Source organism: Chelonia mydas, chromosome 1, assembly GCF_015237465.2.
Source record: "Chelonia mydas isolate rCheMyd1 chromosome 1, rCheMyd1.pri.v2, whole genome shotgun sequence".
NCBI classification, from domain to species: domain Eukaryota; kingdom Metazoa; phylum Chordata; order Testudines; family Cheloniidae; genus Chelonia; species Chelonia mydas.
Window position 1 is genome coordinate 340,888,798 of NC_057849.1, and position 25,661 is coordinate 340,914,458.

The window sequence follows — 25,661 nt, forward strand, 5'->3', positions numbered from 1 at the left end:
GGATGTGCGTGCCATCTATTGCCCCACTGCAGTTAGGGAACCCCAACATGGCAACACCATCCACTATGTCCTGCATGTTGCCCAGAGTCACTACCCTTCTTCGCAGAAGTCGATTAATGGCCCTGCAGACTTGAATCACAACAGCTTCTACGGATTTACCAACTCTGAACTGATTCCCCACTGACCAGTAACAGTCTGGCATTGCAAGCTGCCATAGAGCGATCACCACTTGTTTCTCCACTGTCAAAGCAGCCCTCATTTTAGTATTGCTGCGCTTCAGGGCTGGGGAAAGTTCTGCACAAAGTTCCCGGAATGTGGCCTTCCGCATTGGAAAGTTCTGGAGCCACTGCTCGTCATCCCATAGCTGCATAACGATCCGGTCCCACCAGTCAGTGCTGCTTTCCCAGGACCAGAATCGGTGCTCAACTGATGTGCGACTGCCACCTGCAACTGATCATTGTTTTGCTCTCTGGCTTGCAGCGGGGCTGCTTGTGTGACATCGCAATGTTCCGCATGGCGGCTCCTGTCTCGGCTGTAGAAATACTGCAGGATAAGGTGCAAGGTGTTTGTAATGCTCACAAGAAGAGTGCACAGCTGAGTGGGGTCCGTGCTTATCTGGCTATGGCATCTGCGCGGCTAAAAGACGTGAAAAAGCCTTGGTTTGTTTGCTGTTGATCTCAGGGAGGGAGGAAAGTGCATTATGGGAGGCTAACATCATGTTCCCATTACCACCTGTAAAAATGTTTGGTCCCATGAAGCATTGCAGCCCTACCCAAAATTTTCTTTCGGCTACTTGCACTGTGGGCTAGCTACCCACAGTGCAGTGCACCGTGCATCAATGCAAGCATTACTAGTGAGGACGCACGCCGCCGACACAGTGAGCATGGTGTGGACACACAGGATCGACTTGCTTAAGTCGGAGACTTGATGTCAACTTACATAAAGTCGACTTAACTTCGTAGTGTAGACATGGCTGAAGTCTCTGAGTTTTACAAAGGGCAGTATTACAAGCTGTTTAATTTCCTTTTTTCCCCGCAAGTAAACATTCAGCAGCCACAAGAAAGCCAGTGACCAAGAAGAAATGCTCAAGACTATGGCTTCTTGCTTTGTGAACTCAAGATTCAGCACTTCACAGATAATTTATGTGGTTTTTCACCCAACCTGTGAGATTAAGTATTAGTTCCATTTTACAGATGGGTAAAATGAGAGCTGGAGTGATTTGCCCATCTCACAGAGTGTAGAGTTGAGAATAGAACCCAGAAGTCCTGGCTCCCAGTCCCCTATTCTAACCACCAGCCAGTTCTAATGCATGGGGAGAGATGGGGGAAACTGCCTTTATTATGAGTTATGCAAAGAGAAGACTGTCATGAGGAGCAGACAGCAGGTAGGCTCTCAGGTTGTAAATACTTCCATAAATACAAAGGAAGGAAATTCGTCATGATTTTGGATGATGGTGGGCAAGGAAAAATGGCCTGAAGCTAAGGTGTGGAAAGTTTGTTAGCCATTAAGACAAGGTTATTGTCTCCATTTGAATAGACTAGCCCCAGTTAGGTGGGTATTGATTAGCAAGCATGATGTAAGACTTAATCCCACAAAGGCCAAGACGTCAGAAAGGATCCATCACAATGGCCTTTTACTGGCCCTCTGAGCTTAGAGCTGAGCTGAAACTCAGCGTAATTGTGGAGGGTAGTCTCTGAGACATTGTCTAATGTAAGGAATGGAAAGCATCCATGGGCGAAGAGCCTGACCCAGAGCCCATGGAAGTCAGTGGAAATCTTTCCACTGATTGCAATGAGTTTTGGATTAGGTCCATAAATAATAAAATAAAATCTAGACGTTATTCCCTCTCGCAAAGCTACTGGAAATTTTTGAGGAATAGAGGAAAAGCAATTTACAAATGAGCATAAAGGTGGATAGGATCCATAGTCATCAGTGATAGTGGAACAGTTTTTATAGTGGGAGGTGCTGAAGGCATAAAGTCTGTATTTGGGTTGTTATTACTACTTCAAACCAGGGGGTGTGGCAGCACCCCCCAGTACCCCTAGTTCCAGCACTGATAGCCATCTAGTCCAACCTGCTGCCCACTTTGTGGTGGCCAAAGGGTGGGATTTTAACTGGCCTGATTCTCCAGCACTTTACACCTTGCAGAGTCTTTTACATCTGTGCAAAGTGGGTGTAAACTGCTTCTACGTAGGGGTAAATGACTGCAAGATGCAACACAGCGGAGAAGCAGGCCTTACTCATTCCAGAACATGCTAGACTCCTAGGGGAACAACAGTGTGAACTATGAAAACCCACCCGGTGGGCTCTTGGCTGGGTATAAAAGCCCAGGTATTTTCATCTCTCTTAAGAAGGCCCAACAAATCTCAGCTAGTTACCAAAAATGTATTTTTAACACAGCTGCAGTCGTATCAGATACTAACTGCAGGGCTGTTGTTCATTTCTACAATACGGAAAAAGAAAGCACAAAGCTGGTTCCAAAAATACCTGTTTAAAGACTATTGTTGCATTCCAGGGGTGGCTAGCTAACTTCTGTTCCCTCAGGAGCTTGTCTAATTGAATGTGCTGCATAATATGCTGTTAATTTGGCAGCTGTCAAAGTGAATTATAATTTTTTTAACAGTAAATGTGGGGGGCTTTTTGCCGCAAAGAGTGTATTTCCTTGGTTACCTTTGATCCACTTTATTCGCGGGACAGATGAGGAATGGCTGCAAACATAGCGTGGGGATGATTCTGCCCCCCTTGCTCTTCCTGTGGAGTGTTACCTTAGACCCCCGACCCTACAGCCTGACCCACACATGCTGACTTTGGGGCTTTGTGCTGCTCCGGCGTCTGCCCACACAGATCAGATTGCAAGCGGTCCTACTGAGCTCAAGGAGTAGGATAGTACTTAGTGGGAGTAAAGGTGCCGGAATTGGGCTTCTTAAGAACACTTGTATTTTAATGCCTATACTCTCATTCCCAGGTGTGATCATTTAGTCCTGCACATGGCTAATTTTACTCACACAAGTAGTCACCGTGACTCCCACGGGGTGCAGGTGGATCCTGACACAGGATCAGGGCCCTAATCAATAATACTTAGTGCTTGACAAACAATAGCCAATTAAGGCATGAGCAGGGTCACCAGCAAATCTTACTGGTTGGCCAGATCCCACTAAATATTTCAAGCTTTTGAGCTATTTTTCCTCCTCATTAAAAAAAAAAAATAAAAAATCCCTAATGATGAGTTTCTTTTTCATGCCCCAGGGTACATACATTTTTATTGTGTGTGTATTAAGCGTTCATACCTGTGAGCAAGTATGAGCATTAAAATGTGTCAGTGAGACCCCATCGGGCTTGGAGACCGGTGCTAGCAGATTCCATCGCTGGACGGGCGCCTGTGAGAGGAAACACAGTTTAGTGGCTAAGGTCCAGGTGTTGGAATCAGAAGATCTAGGCCCCGAGTCCTCATTGCATTGGGGTCCCTTTTAGTTGCTTCCACAATACAAACTTGCCCCGAAGCTGGTAGGTCTGGCCATTAGACCTTGGGGAATCTTGGGCGGTATAGAGCTGGAGTAGCAACCCTTATGCTAACCCTTCTCCTGCAGCCAATGCCAGCTGCTTGGCTTGGCCCTTTGGGATCAGAGCAGTCACCACAACTGAGAGCAGTCCTCAGCCAATGTCAGGATAGCATAGGATCAAGGGTTAAAGAAGGATTTCCATCAAACCCTTCCTGAGGGCTCCACGACCACAGCTCAGGCTCTGGGCCTTGGTTTGTACTCCGCCAACCCCTTGCTGTGTGGGGCTGGGTTTCCTATGCTTCAGCTTTCCCATCTGTAAAGTGGGGATAGCTCCTGGCCTCTGAGTGCCAATCTCTTAGGTGCCTGCAGCGTGTCCGGCTAGAGAGGAGAAAAGCTTTAGTGTCTTACTAATTCTAATAGCGGCCCTAGTTAAAGCGTTAATGCCTGCGAGGCTTCGTGCCTTGTAAAATTGGACTCTTGACACGAGCAAGGATTTTTCCTTTTGACCTGATGAGAGAGGAGTTTATTACAGCCAGGTAAACTTGACATGCTCTCTTCTGCCCTGCATGCAGGTTGCCAGGTGCATGGGAAGACACACAGTCCCTAGCAGGGACGAGAGCTCCGGCAACGCTTAAGGCAAGCAAATGTGAAGCTCAGCCTGCATAACATGTGGCATGACTGGGATACTAATCAATACCCATCAGCTAGGGGAGGCTCTAATTACAGGAGATCAGGAGCAGCTAAAAAGTAAGGGGGGACCAGTTTAGGCTGTATTTCCAAACAGTCTCTGGGCATCAGTGTTCCCATGCTACAAGCCAAGGATTTCTGCCACTGCATAGATGAGCTTAATCCAGTGTTCACTCACAAAAAGACATGAGGGCCATTCCTCGGCTGGTGTGAATTTAGAGGGAGCCCTCCAATTCCACAGCAGACAATGGAGCTCCAGTTACATTAGGTGAGGGTCTGGCCATTGGATCTTAATTGCCACTGGGCCAAATTCACTGCAGACATCAGTGGGTGCAACTCATAGGAGCCTACTGATCTGTCTCGGCTGGGATCTTTCTGTGCTATGGCCTGGTGTCAGATTCCTAGATTCCAAGGCCAGAAAAGACCCTTGTGACCGTCTAGTCCAGGGGTGGCCAAGCTGGGGCTCCGGAGCCCCATGCGGCTCTTCAGAAGTTAACATGCGGCTCCTTGTCTGGGCCCCGACTCTGGGGCTGGCGCTACAGGTGCCAGCTTTCCAATGTGCCGGGGGGTGCTCACTGCCCTGCCACAGGCCCTGCCCCACTCCACCCCTTCCCACCCGCTCCCCTGAGCCTGCCGTGCCCTCGATCCTCCCTCTCCCTCCCAGAGCCTCCTGCACACCACGAAACAGCTGATGGGGAGGGAAGGGGAGGCGCTGCCGGTGGGTGGGAGGTGCTGGGAGCAGGGGGAGGGGAGCTGATCGGGGGCTGCTCACGTATTGCTGTGGCTCTCTGGCAATGTACGTTGGTAAATTCTGGCCCCTTCTCAGGCTCAGGTGGGCCACCCCGATCTAGTCCGACCTCCTGCATAACACAGGCCAGACAACTTTCCCAAAATAATTCCTAGAGCAGAGCTTTTAGGAAAACACCCAATCTTGATTTAAAAACTGTCAGTGATGGAGAATCCACCGTGACCCTTGGTAAATTGTTCCAGTGATGAATTACTCTGCAGTTAAAGATGTGTCGTATTTCCAGTCTGTATTTGCTCAGATTCAGCTGCCAGCCATTGGATTACGGAGTGGGTTGCAGACAGCTCTCTGTAGAGGAGTTCGAGATGGGTGTCAGTCATGGTTCTAGTCAATCTCTTGAACCTCTGGAATCTGTAACAAACTATGAACCATTTATCGAAACATCTATGGATCAGTTATTAACCGGTCGTGAGCTACTATCAATGTAGCCTTCCTATCGCATGGGCCTCTCTTTGGGGGCAATGGAGTTGCAGGAGTTTATTATACCACAGATAAGTTTGGCCCAGTGTGTCCAATCATCTCACTCCTTTTCCATATAGGCCACCCCCTCAATTGTTCAGGTTTTAAGCCCCACCCAAGGTCTGTGACTCCTTTAAGCCACTTCTCCAAAATGGCATCAGGACAGAGTCTGAGAAAGGAGCAGCAGAGACATGATTTATCAGTCAGTTTACTTGACTATTTTTCTCATGCTGTGGTTCATTAAATCCTGAACGTGCCTTGTGCCAGCAGTCGTGACATTAGGAGCAGCCTCAGGATAAGTGGGCTCAACTTCCTATACATGTCCTATCATCTCCAAAAGCCATCCCTCACCTCAGATACCTGGCCATGGTCATTGTTTCCTAAATAATGAATCAGGTTTGCATTGGTTAAGGGAATGAGAAACTAAACCCCACCAGGGAATTTCTGCCTCCTTCTACTGAATCTACTGTCTCGCCTGCTTTGAAGAGTGATAGGCCTCTTAGCTCAGACAAAACAGTGACAACTAAATTACACAGTGGCATTTTACAGAGCCATTTACCAGGCCACCTGACGGAGGGAATCGCAGTTTAAGCTGCTCCGTACCATGTGATTACCAGATTAAAGACCAGGGAGAATGAAATGCTAAGCTTTGGCCTGCCAACTGCGCCCGTACCTGACAATGGCTCTGTTGATACGCGTGTGGGGCTGACAGACGATAACTGGCCATTGATGCAGCTTGAGTGACAGGTCTTAAAAATTAGCTTGGGGAAAAAGGCAACAAAATGTAAATGCTGGCTTCTCCCACATGCAAACACAGAAGCCAGCTCTCAGATAGCAATTTTCAAGCCCCACCATTTCTTCCTCTGAGAGAGTCTTGATTTTTTCCTCCCCTTGCAAAAGAACAAGACCCCCCCCCGACTACTTGACAATTGCATTTGCAGGGGCAGACCCATGCGATGCGCCAGTGACTCAGTGGGGCGCCGTGTGGGTGCTTGGCTCCTCCCACACCGATCAGGCACGGACGTCTGCATGGCCCCACACCAACCGAGAGACCCAGCGCAAAGTGGTGGTGCTACTCGACAGCGTTTTGGGCATGAGCCTCGCCCCAATAACCAAACTTCCACCAACCTGAAAGACAACAGGCTCAGGGTGCTGGGGTGGGGTGGGGGGGGTGCTTGTGTGTGTCTCCCCTTCCACCCCTCCCCCCAACACCCTGAATAAAGACCTCCCTATGGATTCACTACACTACAGGTTTGTCACTTCTCCAGGACCAGGGCTGCTACTCCATTCACTGGTATAGCTTGCCTGGGGAGTATTTTTGCCTTTCTGAGAGGAAGCCTTGCTAGTTCGGTTGCTGTGGCCAAAGCCCTTAAATGTACCACCCACCCACCCCCCAGTCAGCCGCCTCTCTCCCTGGCCTGAGGTAGTTACCGGCAGATGGCTGCCAGGCTGCTCTGCTCTTAGAGCGGAGCCTTTGTGTGCCGTCTGGGGGTTTGCCACACCGCTGCTGCAGGAGTAAAATCCTGCCCGCTTTAGCCGGCAACAGAAAACCGCTGCTTGCCAGGCCACTGCAGGCCTTGGCTCACGTCAGCCGGACGCCTGCCCTTTGCACAGCAGCTGCACCTGCCCGCCGGAATTTCCACATTGCCGCTGGTCCAGGGGCGGGCAAACTTTTTGGCCCGAGGGCCACATCTGGGTGGGGAAATTGCACGCAGGGCCATGAATCTAGGGCAGGGGGTTGGGGTGTGGGCCGGGGGGGGGGGGGTGCAGGAAGGGGCTCAGGGCAGGGGGTTGGGGTGCGGGGTGCAGCGGGGTGCAGAAGGGGGCACAGGGCAGGGGGTTGGGAAGCAGGACGAGTCCGGCAGGGGTGCAGGTGGGGTGCGGAAGGGGGTTCAGGGCAGGGGGGGCGGGGTGTGCTGTGCAGGAGGGAGCTCAGGGCAAGGGGTTGGGGTGCAGGGTGCTGGAGGTGGCTCAGGGCAAGGGGTTGGGGGTGCAAGAGCGGTGTGGTGTGCAGGAGGGGGCTCGGGCAACTAATGTCCCCGGCAGGCTGTGGGACCAGAATGGCATACGGACTGGCCCCCAAGGGTTCCTCGCCCTCCTCAGAGGACGGGACACGCGGCAGGGGAAGTGGATGGTACAAAGCACGAGCGTGCACAGAGGCGCGGTCTGGAGGCAGGCTGGCTGGCGTTCAGCCGGCTCAGGTTGCACATCGTTTTCAGCCAAGGAGGCTCACGGGGCAGGCGCCTGAGGACGAGCTCTGAAGGGCCAGGGGCGAGAGGGTAGCTTCCTCCTGTAGGCCTCACTCAAGGAAGGCAAGGCTGCCCTCACCTCCTGGAGGACTCGACAGGGCATACGCAGGGTGGACAGCCTCATACGCTGGCCGAGCACCGCAGAGTTCACCCAGTCCCTCTGATCGGCGTCCAGGAGGTCTCTGACGTTGGTCTCTGACTGACAATTGCTTGCAGGGTTAAGCTAAAACAGTCAAACTCCAGAGGTCCAGCTACTACTGTACATCTCCCTGTCGTGCCTAATTATCGCTGCATGTATCCCCCAAATGTGGATGGTGTCCCTGTACCAAACTGCTTTTATTTCTGCCACCAAATGCCAAGTGAGCGTGCTGTCCAGGAAGCTGATGCTCGTGTGGGAGTGCTCCAGAGAGAGTTTAGTGGCTGGGTGGTGGTTGTCGAAGCTGTGGTGGAAATCTATGAGGGAGTTTAAGTCTGTCCAGAGGATGAAAATACCCTCACTGTATTTCAGGTGGATCATTGGTTTTGTGGTGCATTTGTCCAGAAATTATTTTTCAAGGGGGCCTATGACGAGGTTGGCACATTGGGGAGCCATCCTAGTACCCGTGGCTGTTCCCGTGTTTGGACAAAGTGTTTGCTGTTGAATGTAAAATTGGGAGAGGATGAAATGGATGAGTTTGGCGCTGCGTTTGGGGTGGGTATCTGAGGGTTGTCCATTGTCTTCATGGCTTTCCATCACAACTTCAGCAACCACCACCCCTCCATTAATCCCTCTCTGCAAAACTTCCACCCTAGCATCAACTTCCTGGACACCAGGATCAACTTCAACAAGGGAACCCTACAGATCCCTAGTACGTTGTTACTAAGCAGACGGGCTGCTGTGTTTTGCACCAGTTGGAGCTTTTCCAGGGAGCATGACTTCAGCCACTTCTGCAAAGTGTTTGAGATCTGTAGCTGAAAGGTGTTAAGTACTAGAATTATAAAATCAGGCGAGATGGATTGTCTCAGCATTAAACAGTCTCCTGGAGGCTTGGAATGGATACAAGGAGAAGCAGCAATTGCCAGAGTATTGCTGGGAGAGTGCCAGAGGCGCCGACTTACAAAAGTACCGGGGGGCAGCTCTGCCTCAGGCCCTGCCCCCATTGCACCCCTTCCCCCAAGGCCCCACCCCTGCCCCGCCTCTTTCCGCCCCATTCCACCCTCTCAGTAGGAGGCGCTGAACCTCGGGGCCTGCCCGCAGGCACTGTGGGTGGGAGGGAGCTGACCGGGGGGCTGCCAGTGGGTGCTCAGTACCCACCATTTTTTCCCTGGGGGTGCTCCAGCCCCAGAGCACCCTCTGAGTCGGCCCCTATGGACAGTGCTGTCCGACAAAAACGTGTGCACGCATGTAGCCTTCAAAAAGCCGGTTGTGCCTCTCCAGCAATTCGGAAGCAGGTGTAACTCTCCAGGGGTGGAAAGTGGCTTTTGATTGATCCAGCTGGCGGGGGTTAGAAAAGCAGGACACTGGCAACCGTTTGAAGCAAAGAACCCAGCAAGCTCCGGAGAGTTGTCGAAGGAGGAGAACACCCACTCCAATGGCAACAGTGCGCGCCGGCACCGGCCATCCGCCTCTCAATCACAATGATTCCAGGCAAGCTGAGCCTGCCTCCCGCTGGCTACGGAGTCGGAGATGAAATAGGCAGAGGACCGTCTTCATTTATATTTTGTTCCACAAATTCATAAAATCCTCCCCCTACGGAGCCTTGCTGCGAAGATTGCACAGTTGGGGGATTTGCTATTTCCGAGGCACACGAGGAGAGACAGTGCATCAAAGTCTGAATGTTTTAAAGACCCAAGCCAGCGAGGTAAAAGGTCTTTTCTGGCCCCACCTCTCTCGCTCCCCATGACTTTGCTCTCAAAGAGCCTGATCAAATTCCCTCCAAGTCAATGGGATTTTTCCTCCCCATTGACTTCAGTGGGCTTTCGATATGTCCCATGGGCAGATCTGCTCTTGACCTGCTTATGGTAGATATGGCCATTTCCTGCAATATCCTGGGCAAATCTGATTGAATTACCCTAAACCTTATTGAGTTAAGGTTCAGTAACTTAAGAGTTCATTGTATTAAAAATGCAAGTGTCTATGTATCACTGTGGGATTGTACGTAATGTCTGTAGGGAGGAGACCTGGCCAGTGTAAAGCCTGGGCAATATAATGAACTTCAAGGGACTCTTTGAAACAATGTTCTAGACCTGGGTTTCTCAAGCCCCGGGGTCAGGAACCAAAATTGGGTTGCGTGACAGCACCTGTGAGCTCGCCTCCCTGCTCCCGGCACCACAACCTCAGGGGTCCCAGTGCCACTCAGGTTTGGCTCAGCCATCATGATGATGGGAGTCCAGGTAGGCCAAATTTGAGTGAGTGGCACTGCAACCCCATGACTGAGGTCACAACTTCACTCACACACATTTGGGTCAGTCGGGGGGCAGGGCCAAACATAACAGCCATACGGGGTCAGATCAATGGTCCATCTAGCTCAGTATCCTGTCTTCTGACAGTGGCCAGTGCCAGGTGCCCCAAAGGGAGTGAACAGAACAGGTAATCATCAAGTGATCCATCCCCTGTCGCCCATTCCCAGCTCCTGGCAAACAGAGGCTAGGGACACTTCAGAGCATGATTTTGCATCCCTGCCCATCCTGGCTAATAGCCACTGAAGGACCTATCCTCCAGGAACATATCTAGTTCTTTTTTGAACCCTGTTTTAGTCTTGGCCTTCACAACATCCTCTGGCAAGGAGTTCCACAGGTTGACTGTGTGTTGTGTGAAGAAATCACACCAAGGCCTCCACCCCCAAACTATTTACTAGGTCACGGCAGGTGAAGAACATTTACAAGTGGATCCTGAGCCTAGAAAGGTTGAAACCCACTGTGCTAGACCAAGTTAAATGGGATTCCTAGGAAATACTTGGAAGGAGGGGAAGGCAAATTCTCACCTCTAGACTCCACCTTTCGAATCTGTGCCCTGAGGAGAAGCCCATTGTCTGCAAACCTGCAGACACATCTTCACTGCTAAAATGATCAACAACCCCCCTTTGAAGATCCATGGGGCCTACACATGCCTGTCACCACAGATGGTGTCCCTCAGACCTCAGATCTTGGCCTCCTGTAACCCTGTCACTGAAGGACAAGATCAAAGGCCAAGAATGGATGAAGGCATGACTCAGAGATTCATGGGGATGCTGTTATCAACTTGTGACCACTGACAAATCCCTTGGGGGAGGGTTCTGAAGGACTGATCACAGGCCAGAGCCCTTGCTGGAAGTGGAGTGATCTCTGGTAAGCTCATTAGCAGGCATGTAGGTTCTTTGATTGTTTTTAATATGTTTTCTCTGCAATGCTTTTACCTATGGTAATTGCACTGTTATCACTTCTGAGGCAAAGGCAGGCAAAGCAGGGCTGCTGAGGCAATCTGACTTGCTAGGGAACTCAGAGTATAGGCAAGGGCCTGTGCAACCTGGAAATACACTGGTCAGGAGGGAGAGAGATGTGGACTCCACCCAAGGGAGGTGACAGCTGGGGTGCTGAAGGCCTAAGAGTAGGTGCCCTTGCTGGACCATTGGGGGGTGGGGGGGGCGGGGGGAAGTGCAGTTGCCCTGAACTGTGACAATGCAAATTACTTCCCCACCTCCATTTCCCTTGTCAGTAAATCTCACTTTTTTTTTTTTTTTAATCATCCTGGCCTTTGCAGCTGCTGATTTATGTTCACTGTAATGAACGAGGCTCCACAAAAATGAACTGTGCTGTCAGGTGTGATTTATGAAGCCATCTTTACTGCTCGCAGAATCATCTTCTTCCCCTCTTGTTTAATTTAGTGACAGGAGCCGGTTTTATACCTCAACAGCAACCAGGACTTAGATCTCCAAAGGAACCTTAAGGTTTTCTTTTTGCTTTACAAGTCCCTTGTTCCTTCGACCCCCACAGCGGGAATGGCTGAAGACAGACTGAAGTCATGAATAAACACTAATACACTCCCTAAAAGGCAAAGATTTCACACTAAAACCTCGAGCTTTTATGAATGAAGAGCCCAGCAGATAGGGACGTATTAATCAGACCTCGGCAATGTTAGGGGAGAAAGATGATTTGTTCCATTAGAGATATAGACTCCATAACTGCTGTGGAATTAAGTGCAGCTATTAAATGTCTAATATGTGGGATTTATAGGTGTGTATGTTAACCGTGAAATTACAGGCAGGCTTTGAAGAGGTATCTTCGTGAGCACATTAGCCCTTTATAAAGTGATTGAGCCTTCACTCGCGTATAGAAGGACCTCCGACATCTGCTCCGACATCCACTCACGGTCCCCACTACTCAGCTTTACTAGAGGAAAGCCTGTCTGAGGGTCTGCCTTCGGTCGTCAGTGGGCTGCGAGAGCCAAGCAGCAGGGGCTGAACAAAGCACGTTTGAGGTGCGGCTGCGCACCAAGCTTTTCAGGCGTCAGAAGCCTGACTTTCGGCAGGGACGTCAATATTTAGACACCTCGGGAAGAGGCCCGATTTTCAGATGTGCCGAGCGCTCAGCAGTTCCCACCTTAAACACTGGCCCACTTAGCGAGTTGGCTCAATAGGGACTTAGACCTCTAAATTTAGGCACCCAACTTCTGAGAATCTGGGCTCATGCGTGAGGTGTATGGACAGGTTGCATCCCTGATCATCTTGGCTAATAGCCATTGCTGGACCTCTCCTCCATGAACTTATCTAATTCTTTTTTGAACCCTGTAATACTTTTGCCAGCTCAACATCCCATGGCAATGAGTTCCACAGGTTAACTGTGTATTGTGTGAGGTGGAGTTTTGCTTCTAAGGAATAGGCCGGGGGGGGAAGAAGGCCGTGGGGCAGATGTAGGGGTTGTAACAATACAGGATTCTAAGACAACATTAGGATGACAATGACTTTATATTCATATGCTTGGTCCTAGCCCTTCAAAGAAACCTGTTGCACCCTGCCAGTTTGCTACCTGGGTGAGGTTCCTTTCCAAAACTTTGGTCATATGGCTAGGGTGCGACTCGGGACACCTGGGTTCAATTCTCTGTGCCCCCGTTCATCATCTGTAAACTGGGGTGACTAGCACTGCCCTACGTTACAGGGCTGTTCTGTGTAGAGCACGAGACCCCCAGGCCCCATTGTAATAAGAGGCGAAAGAGATATCTGCGATGGGTAGGCTGATAAGGATTGTGTTAAATCTGAGTTTAGAACAAGCTAAAGTAGCCACTGCTCTTAGTCTAACTTTAGAGGAAGTAGCTTTCAAATCAGCCTTACCCTCCCAGCTAGAAAACTAAAGAGCTTGGTTTTCAGCTCCCACTGACTTCAAGTAGAGATGGGGGGGTTCTGCCCCACTGAAAAAAAAAAACCTCCTTTCCACCACCCAGTTCTGACTCTGATTCAGCTGCCATCCTCCGTTCCTCCTGAGTGCGAGTTCTTTACTGATGGGCAGTGCAGATCCTCCAGAATGGGATCTGGTAGCAGCAGGAAGGTCAGGGCTCCTTGATTGCTCAACGTTCATTTTTGTTTGCAAGCCAGCACTGAGACCAGTTACTGACCTTCTGGACTGAGCTGCGGCACGCTGTCATTCGCAAACGCTGGGGCTGGCTGGCTGCTCCCCGGAGGGAAGGTTAACCCTGAAACCAGAGAGCCTGCTCTGAAGCCCACCTGTTGAAGGAGTATGACTTCAAGGCAGCAGTGAACCTGGGCTACTTCCCTTAGCAAAGTGTGTTCAGCAGCGGGAACATACAACAACAAAAGTCACAGTCAGCAGTCACAACAAAAGCTAAGGGTCAGGAGCAGATTTATTTAACAAAAGAAAAACCTCAAACCTAAATCTCTACTTCCATTAAGAAAGCATTTCAGATCTTTGGGCTTTTGGGCTTTTTCAAGTGTCTATTTGCATATGCGCTAAATCACTGTCGGTCATTCAAGTATACAATTTAAAAACAAGCCCCCTACCCCTACCGTGAGGACACTGACAGAGTGTCTCTGGATAGTCCAGGGTGCCTCACCATTTTCCTTCCCCTCTGCCTCTCATGAGTTTATAAAGACTATCACTTAGAGATACTAGAATACAGGAGGGAAGCCATCACTACTGGTGTCTGGTGATAACTACTCTGCAACACCTAGACTGTCTTGTAAACAGAGATATATGTAAAAACATCATGGTGATTTCATTCAAATAAAATCCAGATACAGAACATGGCAAAAAAAACTGCATCACATGAAACAGGAGACCACATACAGTGTAGCTGATAAATGAGAGCAGCCTATGTACAAATACTACATTACATTCACTTTTACACTTGCCAAGCTATTGTTTGGCTAGCAACAGTGAACCCAAAGTACTTGAGCCACATTCACGGCTAGTGTAAACTGGTTCCATGTGGAGTGGAAGCCAGTGCTGAATTTGACTCCATGTCTCAGCCCCATGCCAGATTTTCACTCTTTGACCTACAAGCTTTACTGCTGTGCTAACACTGAATTCTACTTGTGCTGAACACATTCCCTGCTCTGAGTCTGTGTAAAAAGCTTTCCCCCGCTCCGTGATGAAGATCAAGGTGGAAATCTTACTTCTGGGCTGGTCTTTCCCAAGGTATGTATATACCAGCTGATGAGCAGAAGCAGGGTTTAAACCAAGTTATTTGTGGGAAGGGGGGATAGACCTTCCAGTGAACATGCAGGCTCATTCTCCCCCTGCCTGAGAAAATACTTTGAAAACCATGTGCCGTTTGGGGCACTCCAAAGGCAGGAAGTTTTGCTCCTCAGAGATATTGCTTTGAGTCAGCAGATGCCAACTCCATCCTATTATGGGCGGCTTCACAGTTACAGGAAAGAATGAACTTCAAAGGCAGTGAATCCCTTCCCGTCCACTTGAACACTGATTGTAACATAGGGGTGTTTGCTTGTGTGCTGTTCTCTGACAAATTAGAGGAGCAGCTGGTGGAACAAGTCTGGTTGTCAAACTTAGAGAGCGTTAGGAACAGTGGAGCGTGAAAAGGATAGGCTGGCTGATTATGCCCCTTTCATTTAGTCTGTGTTCTAAGCAGACACTTTCAATAGCACAGGAAGGAAGGAAGCTGTAAATTCGTTTGACCAGCTGCTCAAAGTCAAGACAGCTGAAAATGGGGAGCTAATCTGGCTATGGAACAGTTCTAGGAAGTGGCATTGCAAGCTTCCCCACAAGGCACCAGCTGTGACCTATAGGGACCTCTGCTAAAGGTCATCACAGTGGCTAATTCAGTCCTTGTTCTCTGCTGAGACAGCCAAAGGCTGCCACCCTCAGAGCTACTTATGATGGCTTTCACTCTTCCGCTTATTCTAGCCAGATGCTCAGCTAGCTGCCTGCGGGCAGTAAATGTAATCTAATATGGGAACGTGTTGGCTTTGTATTCAGATCGGTTTATGCCTCTTAACATTCACCCATTAGCAGAGTCCTGGCCGTGTACTCACTTGCGGGTTTGTTACTGCACATTTATCTTTCCTCCTTGCTCCTAAAAAGGACAATACAGAACCCTGCCACTATTAATTCTCTATTGCTACAACCCCTGTGCAAGCTCATTCCTGAACACTGCTGGCCAGGTCTACCACAATGCACAGAACCTGTCTGTGCACTTGCAGCCAAACAGGAGGATACACACATCCAAAACCTCACACGGGGCCTGGATGTATAAATCCTAACACAGGGGGTAGAAATGGCACGGCACAAAGAACTGGCACACCCAAATCAAAGCGAGGATCGGAAAGGTTGGCTCCTTGACCTTGCCAAGTCATTTAGCAGGACACTAAGTGGAAGCCATCTTTATGGACCTGATGTCACAAGAGCGCCACCCCTGGTTGATTCAGAGGCTTAAGCAGCAGCAGGAGAGGGGTAAAGAGTGGTGAACACAGGAAAGCTCCATGTCAGACCTGAGCAGTAACTTCACCATGGGATTCAGAGGACAGTCAACCATGCAAAGGCCTTCAACATGGTTGACTTCATCTGAGCCCTTCGGGGGAAACACCTGTAATTTCACTGGGCATGTCGCTCAGCGGGGTGGTTCTCCTCTGCAAATGGAATGTAAAAGAGGCACCTTCGGATTCAAGAGATCTGTTCCCTGGCTGCACTCAGGAACACAAACAAAGCCTCTACTCTTAGCCACGCAGAGCCGACAGCCTCCAGCTCACTCACTCTTGGCTATTGCATCTTGTGCTCCAGTAGAATAGTCTATATTCTAAACAGTCTCATCTTGACAAACCCACTGGACTCGGGTTGCTAGGAGTCACTGGGGCTCTAATTTGGCCTGCAAAACCCTTCCAGTCCAGCTGGGTTCTTTGGATCAGGGCTGGCTTTACTACGCTAGCCATTAGGACGGGAAAAGCGACCTGGGAACTGGACACAGCTGACCAGGATGGAGTCCCCGGTGCCATTTGGCACCTGCGCTTTAAAAGGTGACCTGCAAAATGAAACTGAGTCAAGCCCTGAACTTACGTATGTCCGAAGCAGGAGACCAGGACAACAGCGTGACTGACCTTTTAAATGTCTTTCCCAACTCAGTGACATTCTCTCACACGTCTGGGCTCACTGAAGAGCCCACAACGCGATATCACAAATGGAGAGTCTTGTTGCAGGCTCTGCGCCGGCGCAGAATGCATCGTTCCTAGCCACATGCACCGAGCCAAGAACGGCAGAGGACTTCACAGAAGGAGCAGGAGACTTGGGAAGAGTCGGTAGCCGCAGCGGTTTTGAATGCCCCCTGCAGCTAGGGAGCCAGCCCAGAAGCTGGGGCTTGGCATCCATGCTTTGCGATTGAACTTTACAACGCTGCGCTGGGCATTAGCGGCACCAGGCTGCGAGTAAGGTAATGAGAATGGTAATGGACAGCAGCCAAAGAGTAAAATCAGACAGGTGGGGAGGGAGGGTGGGCCGACAGCACCACAGGCAGGGGGCCAGTGCCAGGCCTGCGTCTAACAGACGCATGTTACCTTTACAGTATTAAAAATTTTAAAAGGACCATTTTAAAACGAAAGGGGCTGCGAGCCGAACTCACTAAACTCGTTCTCTACATGTTCCCCACAGCTTGACGCAGCCAGCAGCTCCTCTGTATTACAGAAACGACCCCCCTTGCAGGGGAGTCCCTGGTGCTCTGCCCTGGAAAACCATAAAAAAAAAAGTCCTTCCCGAAACAGTCCTTTACTCCTTCTTGGCCTCCTTCCTCTGTCTGGCCAGCAGAGGCCCCAGGCTGGTCCACACTTCGGTGTACATCAGCGTGCCCACAAAGACAAAGAGGGTGCCCAGCCAGTGCCAGGCGGTGAAGGGGTTCTTGAAGTACAGGATGGAGAAGATGAGGCTGACAAACTTGCGCAGCGTCACCACCAGGGTGACGGTCAGGGAGGTGCACTCCGTGGTGAGGATGAAGACTCCCCGAATGCACACGTATCTGGGTGGGGCGAGTTAAGGGCACAGCGAGTGGAGAGAAACACAAGCCGGTGGTTGGCCGTTTGAGAACACGGGGGCCTTGGGTGGGTCCAGTGGACGGATTAAGCCCTCGGGAAAGTGAAACGGATAGCACCAGCTTGAGCCAGGGACAGTGCAGCTAACTGCTACTTCCCGACCCGCAGAACCCCTGCCATTCCAACCCTGAGCTCCTCCTGCCCAGCTCTGCCAATGCCCCTCCAGCCTGACCCACAGTCCCTCCTCCTGGCCTCTCCCCACACACAGAGCTCTGCCTATGCCCCTCAATCCTGCCCCCCGCCCCACCCTCCTATTCCAGTACTGCTCTCCCCGCACACACAGCTCTGCTGATGCCCCTCCGTCCTGACCCGCAACCCTCCTTCCACTCCCTGCTCTTCCAGCCATGGGCCCCCACTCAGCTCTGCTAAACTCACTCCAGTCCTGCAGCGCCCCCCAGGCCTTCTGTCCCTGTCGCCCAACCCAGTTCTGCGAAGGCCTCTCACCCCTGAAGGAAGCTGGGTTTGCTCATGTTCTCTTAATGCTAAAATATTTCTTATTTGCCCATCTAGCTTGTTCTTCCTCCCTGTTTCATGGTTTCTGTACAGACACTGCCCCTGCTCATAGCCATGACAGATATTCACAGGTGCTTCTCCTGCTGCCCCAATCGCCTACAGTCTGAAGGCTCATCTGCCCCACATAGCTGCAAAGGCACCTCAAAGCTACCCCCTCCCCAGGTTCCAGCCATCCATTCATGCACAATCCAAACTAGCCAATGGAGCGCGGCTGGGAGATCTTTCTGCCCCTTTGCTCCATGCCCTGTTCCCGGAAGCTGGGTTTGCAGGCTCCCTGGTAATTCCTACCAACGTCCATGCACCTTTACAGCTCTCCCAGTACAAGGGATGATACGATGTCCTTCAACGGAGGCCGCACCCTAGGAGATTCAGGATCACTACCATGCGCCGTTAAGTATGAGAGCCAGTAGCCTCATTCCTCACATTATTCAGGGCTAGACTTACGTGACTTAAGGCCACCAGACACAAGGGAATACTCAAGATCCACCCCTGCCCCCACCCGGAAAGAACTGACTTTAAAGAGAGGCACAAAATTCGTTCTCCTCTTCTAAGCCCTTAATATGTTTCCACAGCCGTTTGCAGTGCCTATACGAATCCCCCCACTCCTCGACACCAGCCAGAGCTCTCGGAGAATCCAGCCATCATAATCTCAGAGCCAAGCACAGAGCTAGAGCAGCCGCTCTCTTAAAGAAGGGTTAAAAAGTTGCACTGATGTGCTGACAGCACCTGCTGCAAGACCAGGTAGGCTAAATCTAAGAGCTATCAATCCTCCTGCTGCAGGGCATAAGCTGAGAAACAGCGGGAGTGGAGAAGTTTCTTCCCCTCCACGCCCCCTTGCTAGAATACAGGAGGGACGTGTTTAAGGAGGTTTTGTTTGTTTGTTTTTTTTACCAAGAGGCTTGTGAAGCAGTAGAAAGGCTCCTCACTGGGGTGCAGAGGGAATAGTGAAACAAGGACTGATAGCTGGGGGGGCGGAATTTCTAAGACAAAGGGGCAGTAGAATTTCGACACAGAGCCAGCTGGCTGCCTTTTTCGGGGGATCGGGAAGCTTCTCACTGATCCATCTTTCCCCTTCCCCGGGACAGGCAAGAGTGTTTGTATTCACAGGAATATTTCCACCCTCCTCTGGCCCAGTAAGTGTAGAGGACAAAGGTAGAGTTCAATGATAGGTAAGTAGAGTTGCCTAAGTGCTAAAGTCAGTTAGTTGTCAAGCCATTCCACACACACAGGACCCTAGGCTGGCTTCTGCTGCTACTTGACTCAAATTATATATGCACAGCTGTCTAGATCTCTTTCCAAATTTCCTCTGAAGTATCCTGCAGTGGCTGCTGTCAGAGAGAGGGATACTGGTCTAGGTGGAGTACTGGTTTGCTGCAGTGCAACGGGAGGTGGCATATTGTACTAGATGAACCATTGTTGCTTTATACGCAGGTGCACACAAGTTGCCATTGCAGAACAGACCAATCCTTGCACAGAGATTGGGAGGGAACAGAAACAGACCCCTCCCCCCTTCCACATAAAGAGCTTACAATAACCGCAAGCCAAAGCTCGGTGACAAACTGCAGGAGCATCTATCTCACCCCTGTATCGCCGAGGTGTGTGCATAACAAACAAGCAACCACAGGGTGCCATTATGGAAATGCTTGGGTCCCCGTCTCTTCTGTTGCCTTCACTCACTGCATTGTGCCTGAATTCAGAGAGCAAGAGCTTCCCTGCCCCACGGTACCCTCTCTGCCTGCCTTTTCCAACTTGACACGCACACTTTCAATAATTATTACCCGCAGAAGTTTAGCTGCTGTGTCCACACCTTACATCAGCTCAAGCGCACCTGTCAACGCCTCTGGTCTCTTGGACACAACACGCACGCTGTTTCAGCAGCTGACAGCACCTCTTGCGCATCAGCTCTGAATTCAGGGAGGTCTAAGAGCACAAGGCAGGATTTACACAACGGATCTTTTGGCCCCGTTTTCTCAAAACACTTGAATCCCTGCTGCCTGCCCTGGCTCTGCCGCCAGTGTGTTTGAAGGATACTGAGTGATGACGTTCACGACGAGGTAGAACCACATGATGGGTAAGGTCAGCCCGATCCCCGGGACGTGGAATGGCTCTGCGAGGAGAGGGGAAAGAAGACAGGTCCATGTCTGATCTCAGCCCAGCTTTTAATAGCACAAAACCACACGCAATGGCAACGAGCCCCCTTCTTGGTGGTCTCAGCAGGGAAGCCTCTCAATTGCGTCTCACTCAGGGAGGCCTGCAGGAAAAGCTGTGGGGAGCTTTCAGTGCGGCTGACGATGCTGTACCCACGCTAGGGATAAACGCACCACAGCTCTGGAGACGGAAGGGCATTCAGCACCACTGGCATTGTAAAGCAGACTGGAAAGCAGTAACAGTTGCACATGCTCCAGGGGCCCTGGGCCCTACCACCTGGAAAGGGGCCCAGTTCTGGTTCTGATCTAGTGGGGTAACTAGACTTTTATTGCTAGACAGAAACATCATGGTGAGGTGCCATCTCTTACTGCTCGCTGGCGTCTCCTGCTGTATGTGCATTACACACAGAAGCTGGGCAAAGCTTTTGCCGCGATAAGCACCATGAGAGCTGTGCATTTCTGAATTCTCAGCCGAAGACGGGTCCACTATCAAGCAGCTACTGGCGGTGAGAACATGAATTCCAGTTTGCACGTGCTTCTGCAAGTTTTTTGGGGAGGAAAGGAAATCTCACAAAGGCAACACTGTGCTGGCAATACCCCACTGGAAAAGTGTGTGTGAAAAAGCTGTATGAAAACATTTGTCATTTTCACACAGTTCATCTACCTGGACACACATCATGGGCTAGAGCAGGGGTGGCCAAGCTGGGGCTCCGGAGCCATGTGAGGCTCTTCAGAAGTTAACATGCGGCTCCTTGTCTAGGCACCAACTCCAGGGCTGGAGCTACAGGCGCCAACTTTCCAATGTGCCGGGGGGTGCTCACTGCTCAACCCCTGGCTCCGCCACAGGCCCTGCCGTGCTCTGGCTCCTCTCCCCTCCCAACCAGAGCCTCCTGCATGCCAGGAAACAGCTGCTCGGGAGGTGCAGCGAGGGAGGGGGAGGCGCTGATTGGTGGGGCTGCCGGTGGGCGGGAGGCGCTGGGAGCGGGGAGCTGCTGACGTATTACTGTGGCTCTTTGGCAATGCACATTGGTAAATTCTGCCTCCTTCTCAGGCGGGCCACCCCTGGGCTAGATCCTCAGCTGCTGTAAGCCTCTGCAGCTTCATTGATTCCAATTTCAGAGCTACGCCGATTTCAACCAAAGAATCTGGCCTGTTTTGTGCTCATGCCCTGCCCTATGCCAAGGCATCACTTATGTGAATGGTTTAATGAAATCTGTTATCACTTGATTTTCTGAATGGGGAGGAAAAACAGCCCTTCTTTTCTGCTAGATAGAAGGATTTTCATTTTTAAATGGCTGTGACTGACGAGGGAAGATGAACTGTGTGTTACAGAGGAACCTGTTTACGAAACATCACGTAGAAAAGTTTTTGGCTGTCAGATAAAATTGGGGATCTGTGTATGTGAGATGGGGCTTATTTAACAATAACATTCACCAGTTTTCAGGTTTCACTTCTGCATGTGAGTAACTTTATGCACACAAAACAGACCCACTGATTTGACGGGACTACTGATGATAGATAAAGTTAAGCATGGGTGTATTAGCAGGGTTGGGAACTTGACTAGTTTCTAATCCCTCTGCTGGGTTAAAGCGTTCTTCATAGCAATCCACAGATTTAAGTTCAGAAGGGAGCATTGTAATTACTTAGGCTGACCTACATAACCACCAGCCAGAGAGTCTCACCCAGAGATTCCTGCACTGCAGAGAAGCAACAAGTGCATCGACTTGCACAAAGAAAACTCACCAGACTGGCTGAAGAGAACAGCATGGGCGTAGATGTCCGGAGCGAGGAGGAGGAAGCCAGGGAGGGGCAGGGCATGCTACGGCAAGAGACAGAAATTCAATGCAGAGGTTTAAACTGACACCATGCAGAGAATCCTCATCAGTACAGGGAGCCAGCGTATGTGCATTTCAAGTAACATTAAAGGACAAATGCTTTAACATACTAATTGCCACTACGAGGCTGCCCGTGTATAATCTGAGCTCATGTACAGTTTATCCATCCCTCCGACCCCAAGTGAAAATGATCAGTCACTCTTGGTAGAGCAGTCCAGGATTACGACAGGATGAAATGCATTCACTGACCAAGCCCTCAAGTTCTAAAGGGCTGAACACCTGAGAGAGAGGCTTGGGGACAGTTTTTGATCAATGCAGGCCTCATTTCCCCTACCCCCCTACAGTATAGTAACCTGGCATCATAGGACTTAAAGATGGGAAGGGACCTACTATAAAATCAGCATGCAGGATTATTTCCTACAAAACATTTCCTACCGCCGAGCACAGCCAGGGATTGCCCTCATGGCTCTGACCATAGGACCAGGGCCTTCAGGTCTGGATTCTTTCTACAAAAAGGTTCCAGCCGGGCCAGTGGCTCTATCGCATAGAGCAGACTAGAACACTGCATGAAATGTATATTTGAAATGCTTTGGTTTGAGATAAAGCCAGCAGTTGCTTACGTTGTAAAACAGTGCCTCCTTGGAATGCTTTCCAAACTGTTTGTAGATGGTCTCTTGAAAGATCCCCATTCTGGCTGACATCAGGAGGGCGAAGGTCAGTGCCACGATTCCTGTAACACAAAAGCAGCCTTACTGTCCTGCCCCAGAGCTTAATAAACCTCACGTCAAGAAGCGTAGGCAGATCTCCAGGGCGTGACTCGAAACGCAAGAGAATGGGAAAGCCGACAAGAGACTGGTGCCGCAGCCGAAAGATGTTGGGGCCTTTGACTATTTTACCCATGTGACTTAGGCGCTACATCTCATGGAAAGCCAATAGGATTTAAGCACCTAAGGCCCATTTTCAAAAGTGATTTCGCTGCTTTAGATGATGTTACCCCCTTGACTGAAATCAAAATCTGAAGCCAGCCCCTAGATGGAGTTACTTCCCCACATGCAAAGAGACTAGTGATGATATTGGGTTCCTCAAGATGTCAACCCCAGCCACTAAAAGCAGCCAGAAAGTGAAGACTGGCCATATTAAACTCTTCAGTGCCAGTTTTCTAAAAAGGCTCCTCCATGGTATATCAGACCTATAAAATACAACCAAGCTCGTAGGTAATTGCTCCCTCGCGGGGTAGTCTGCAGCACCTGGGTGAACAAGAAGGCCCTCTATTGTAGGGAGGAATTGGGCCAATACTGTCGGCATACATATGGGGCCAAATACATGCCTAGTTTAAACCTGCTGTAGGCAATGGAGTGACACCCAGGACTGAGACTGTCCTTTGATCTCTAAGCAATTCTTTTACTCCCCCCTCTCCAGCTTCAGCGGATGACGGGATGCCGCAATATTTTCAGAAGCCATCATTTCTTGGGTTATTCTCCCGTGTCTCTTTCCTACAGGGAGTCTGCTTTACAGAGTTAGGCCCAGATTCTAATCTTGGTTACATCAGTGGCACCTGCCCAATGGAGATCAGACTCTGCCCTGTTTGTACTTAATATGAATCTCTCAAATTCACTGCTGAAAAGTAACCTGGGAAGAGACCTGATAAAGGAGCAATCCAGCTCCGTTACTAACCCGCACGAACACTTTGGATACTATTTTTGACCAGCTGGTTGCAAGCAGCTTTTTGCAATGTGATAGGCTTGTATCAACAGGGTGAGAGAGGGCAACGTGATTCTGCTTAAATCGATAGCAGAAATGTAACTGATCCCTGGAGCCGGGCATCCCACCGCTCTCTGCTGCCGTGCAGTTTAAGCACAGCTGCAGGCCTGGAGATCAGCCCCCCATGAAAGCAACTTCGACCAACATAATTGCAAAGCCAATTAGCATCACTGCACTTACAGACCTAACAGCCACCACATGAAGACATGGAGTCCGTCCGCTTCACTTAAGCTGGATTTAGAAGCCTACGGAAGGTGGGGACAAGAGAGTCAGATCATTATAATGGATGCAGTTTGGCAGTTTTCAAGTGACTAAGTTTGTCTCTCTGTTCCCAATAGCTGATGGATTGTGTTCCAAACCTATATACAACCAGTGTATCGAAGACAGCCCTGAATGTCCTTCCTCTGCACCTATAAGTCCCTTCACTGGTTAAAGAGAGTATGTGGTAGTTCTGGCTTTCACCCCTGCTTTAGTGAAATTGGTGGGTTATGGACATCACTTAATCGGATGCATACTGTGGAAAGGATAGAAGATCTTTCTATACATACAAAGCATGAAAAAATGGGTGTTTACCACTACAAAATGGTAAACACCCATTTTTTCATGCTTTGTGTGTATAAAAAGATCTTCTATACTTTCCACAGTATGCATCCGCTGAAATGAGCTGTAGCTCACGAAAGCTTATGCTCAAATAAATTGGTTAGTCTCTAAGGTGCCACAAGTACTCCTTTTCTTTTTGCTCAGAGATGGTGAGCTCCTGAGGAAGTCAACAGGAGCTGCAGGTGCACAGCCTCCTTTGCGGGGTAGAAAACAGACTTATCCAAGCGTGCGCCTATTGAAAATGGGATACAGGCTCACACATGCCGATACCCACGCCTGCACTCCATGGCACATGCCTAACTCACAGTATTTGCTGTGAACCTATTAAAGTTAACTTGGATTATTACTTCTAATCTAGTCTAGAAGTACAGCTGTTCAATGCATCTGGGGATGCATTAATCTCCTGAAATCTGCATTATAAATAAGCAAGGATCCTACAGAACCCAGCCTCTTTCACTGCAGACTAACTGTAAGCAGCTGTCTCTGTGAAAGAGCAACAGGGCTGCTTATAGTTATTGCACAAGGAATCAGGCCTGGCTCCATGAGAATCTTGTAAGTTTTTCCTCTCTACAGGTGCCTGTGACAGCAGGAGATTGGTCTCTGACCCAGGAGGTCCCTTCCGATTCTACGTTCTGAAGTATATTTTCCCCCATGATAAAGCGTTATTGTCACTGCAAGTCTGCAGTGGGCTTACACACTATTCAAACCCTCAAAACTGGGCCAAATTAAATCAGTTTTCACCAAGACCCTGGAAGGGGCATCTCTCTAAGACCTATCTCCATGGTCAATTTCAATTTTTTGGACTTACCTCTTTAAAACCTGTTAAACCAAGAAGGAAAAACCTAAAACAAGAAAAGTTGCACACGTGTGTGCATTCTCCTTACCCCGAAACCACACTCTCCTTGCTCGCAAAAAATTGCGATCCTGTTTATGCTCAAACTTACCCAAAAAATAAAAATCACACTTGGTTTCGGGCCAGGCCTGGAAAATTCTAGTTTGAAAAGTGACCAGTTCTGGAAGCTGAGAGCAAGGTTTTTAGATAAGCCACTGCCAGTCTAAGCAAAGTCACCACAATGGTTGTGCAACAGCTAATAATCAAATATATTAACCCCAATAATTCTGTTTCCTCTGCAGGTGAAAGTAACTTGATATTAGTGTGCCCCTTGGAAAAGAAAAAACTAAGCAGCATGTCATAAAAGGCACCTTGAACTAAAAAATAAAAAAAAAAGGGAAGGCCAGCAAAAATCAGGTGTCTGACTGTGGAAAAGCTCTCTAGGGAAACAGACAAAAATAGGCAGTGTACTTCCTTCCCATTGATACAAAGGGAATTGCCTGATTAAGGCATCCATGGCAGCTCCTACTGTTAATAGGGCTCACAGCTGCACAGACTCAGACACTTGAAAAGCATTCCTTACCACTTGCTTTGCAGACATTAAAGTGCAGATAAAGATCCCCATGGACACCAGGGCTATGGATGTGTATTTAGACGCACTGTATCTGCAACAAGAGAAGAACAGAGAGACTTCAGCATTCTAGTCTCCCCTTTCCAAGCTGGGAGCTTTCACCCAATGCTGCACTGAAGAGGCATTAGGCCTGATTCTG

General features: G+C 49.7%; 1 protein-coding gene across 4 annotated transcripts in view; it reads right to left on the bottom strand.

Annotated features, from left to right (window-relative positions):
• Positions 1-20: 20 nt before the first annotated feature.
• The window catches only part of SLC35B4 (solute carrier family 35 member B4), a 36,655-nt gene continuing 11,014 nt past the window's right edge, over positions 21-25,661 (bottom strand). For 2 of the 4 annotated variants that reach the window (XM_037889380.2, XM_043520917.1), the window contains exons 5-10: positions 25,475-25,556; positions 23,644-23,704; positions 22,319-22,428; positions 21,607-21,682; positions 19,748-19,823; positions 13,495-17,130 (exon numbers count right to left, since the gene is read on the bottom strand). In XM_037889380.2, coding sequence (XP_037745308.1) covers positions 16,884-17,130; positions 19,748-19,823; positions 21,607-21,682; positions 22,319-22,428; positions 23,644-23,704; positions 25,475-25,556 — 652 coding nt within the window. In that variant the 3' untranslated portion in view covers positions 13,495-16,883. Of the gene's footprint in view, positions 544-13,494; positions 17,131-19,743; positions 19,824-21,606; positions 21,683-22,318; positions 22,429-23,639; positions 23,705-25,474; positions 25,557-25,661 lie in introns of those variants that run through there. The other 2 variants (XM_043520915.1, XM_043520921.1) reach the window with 2 other exon arrangements.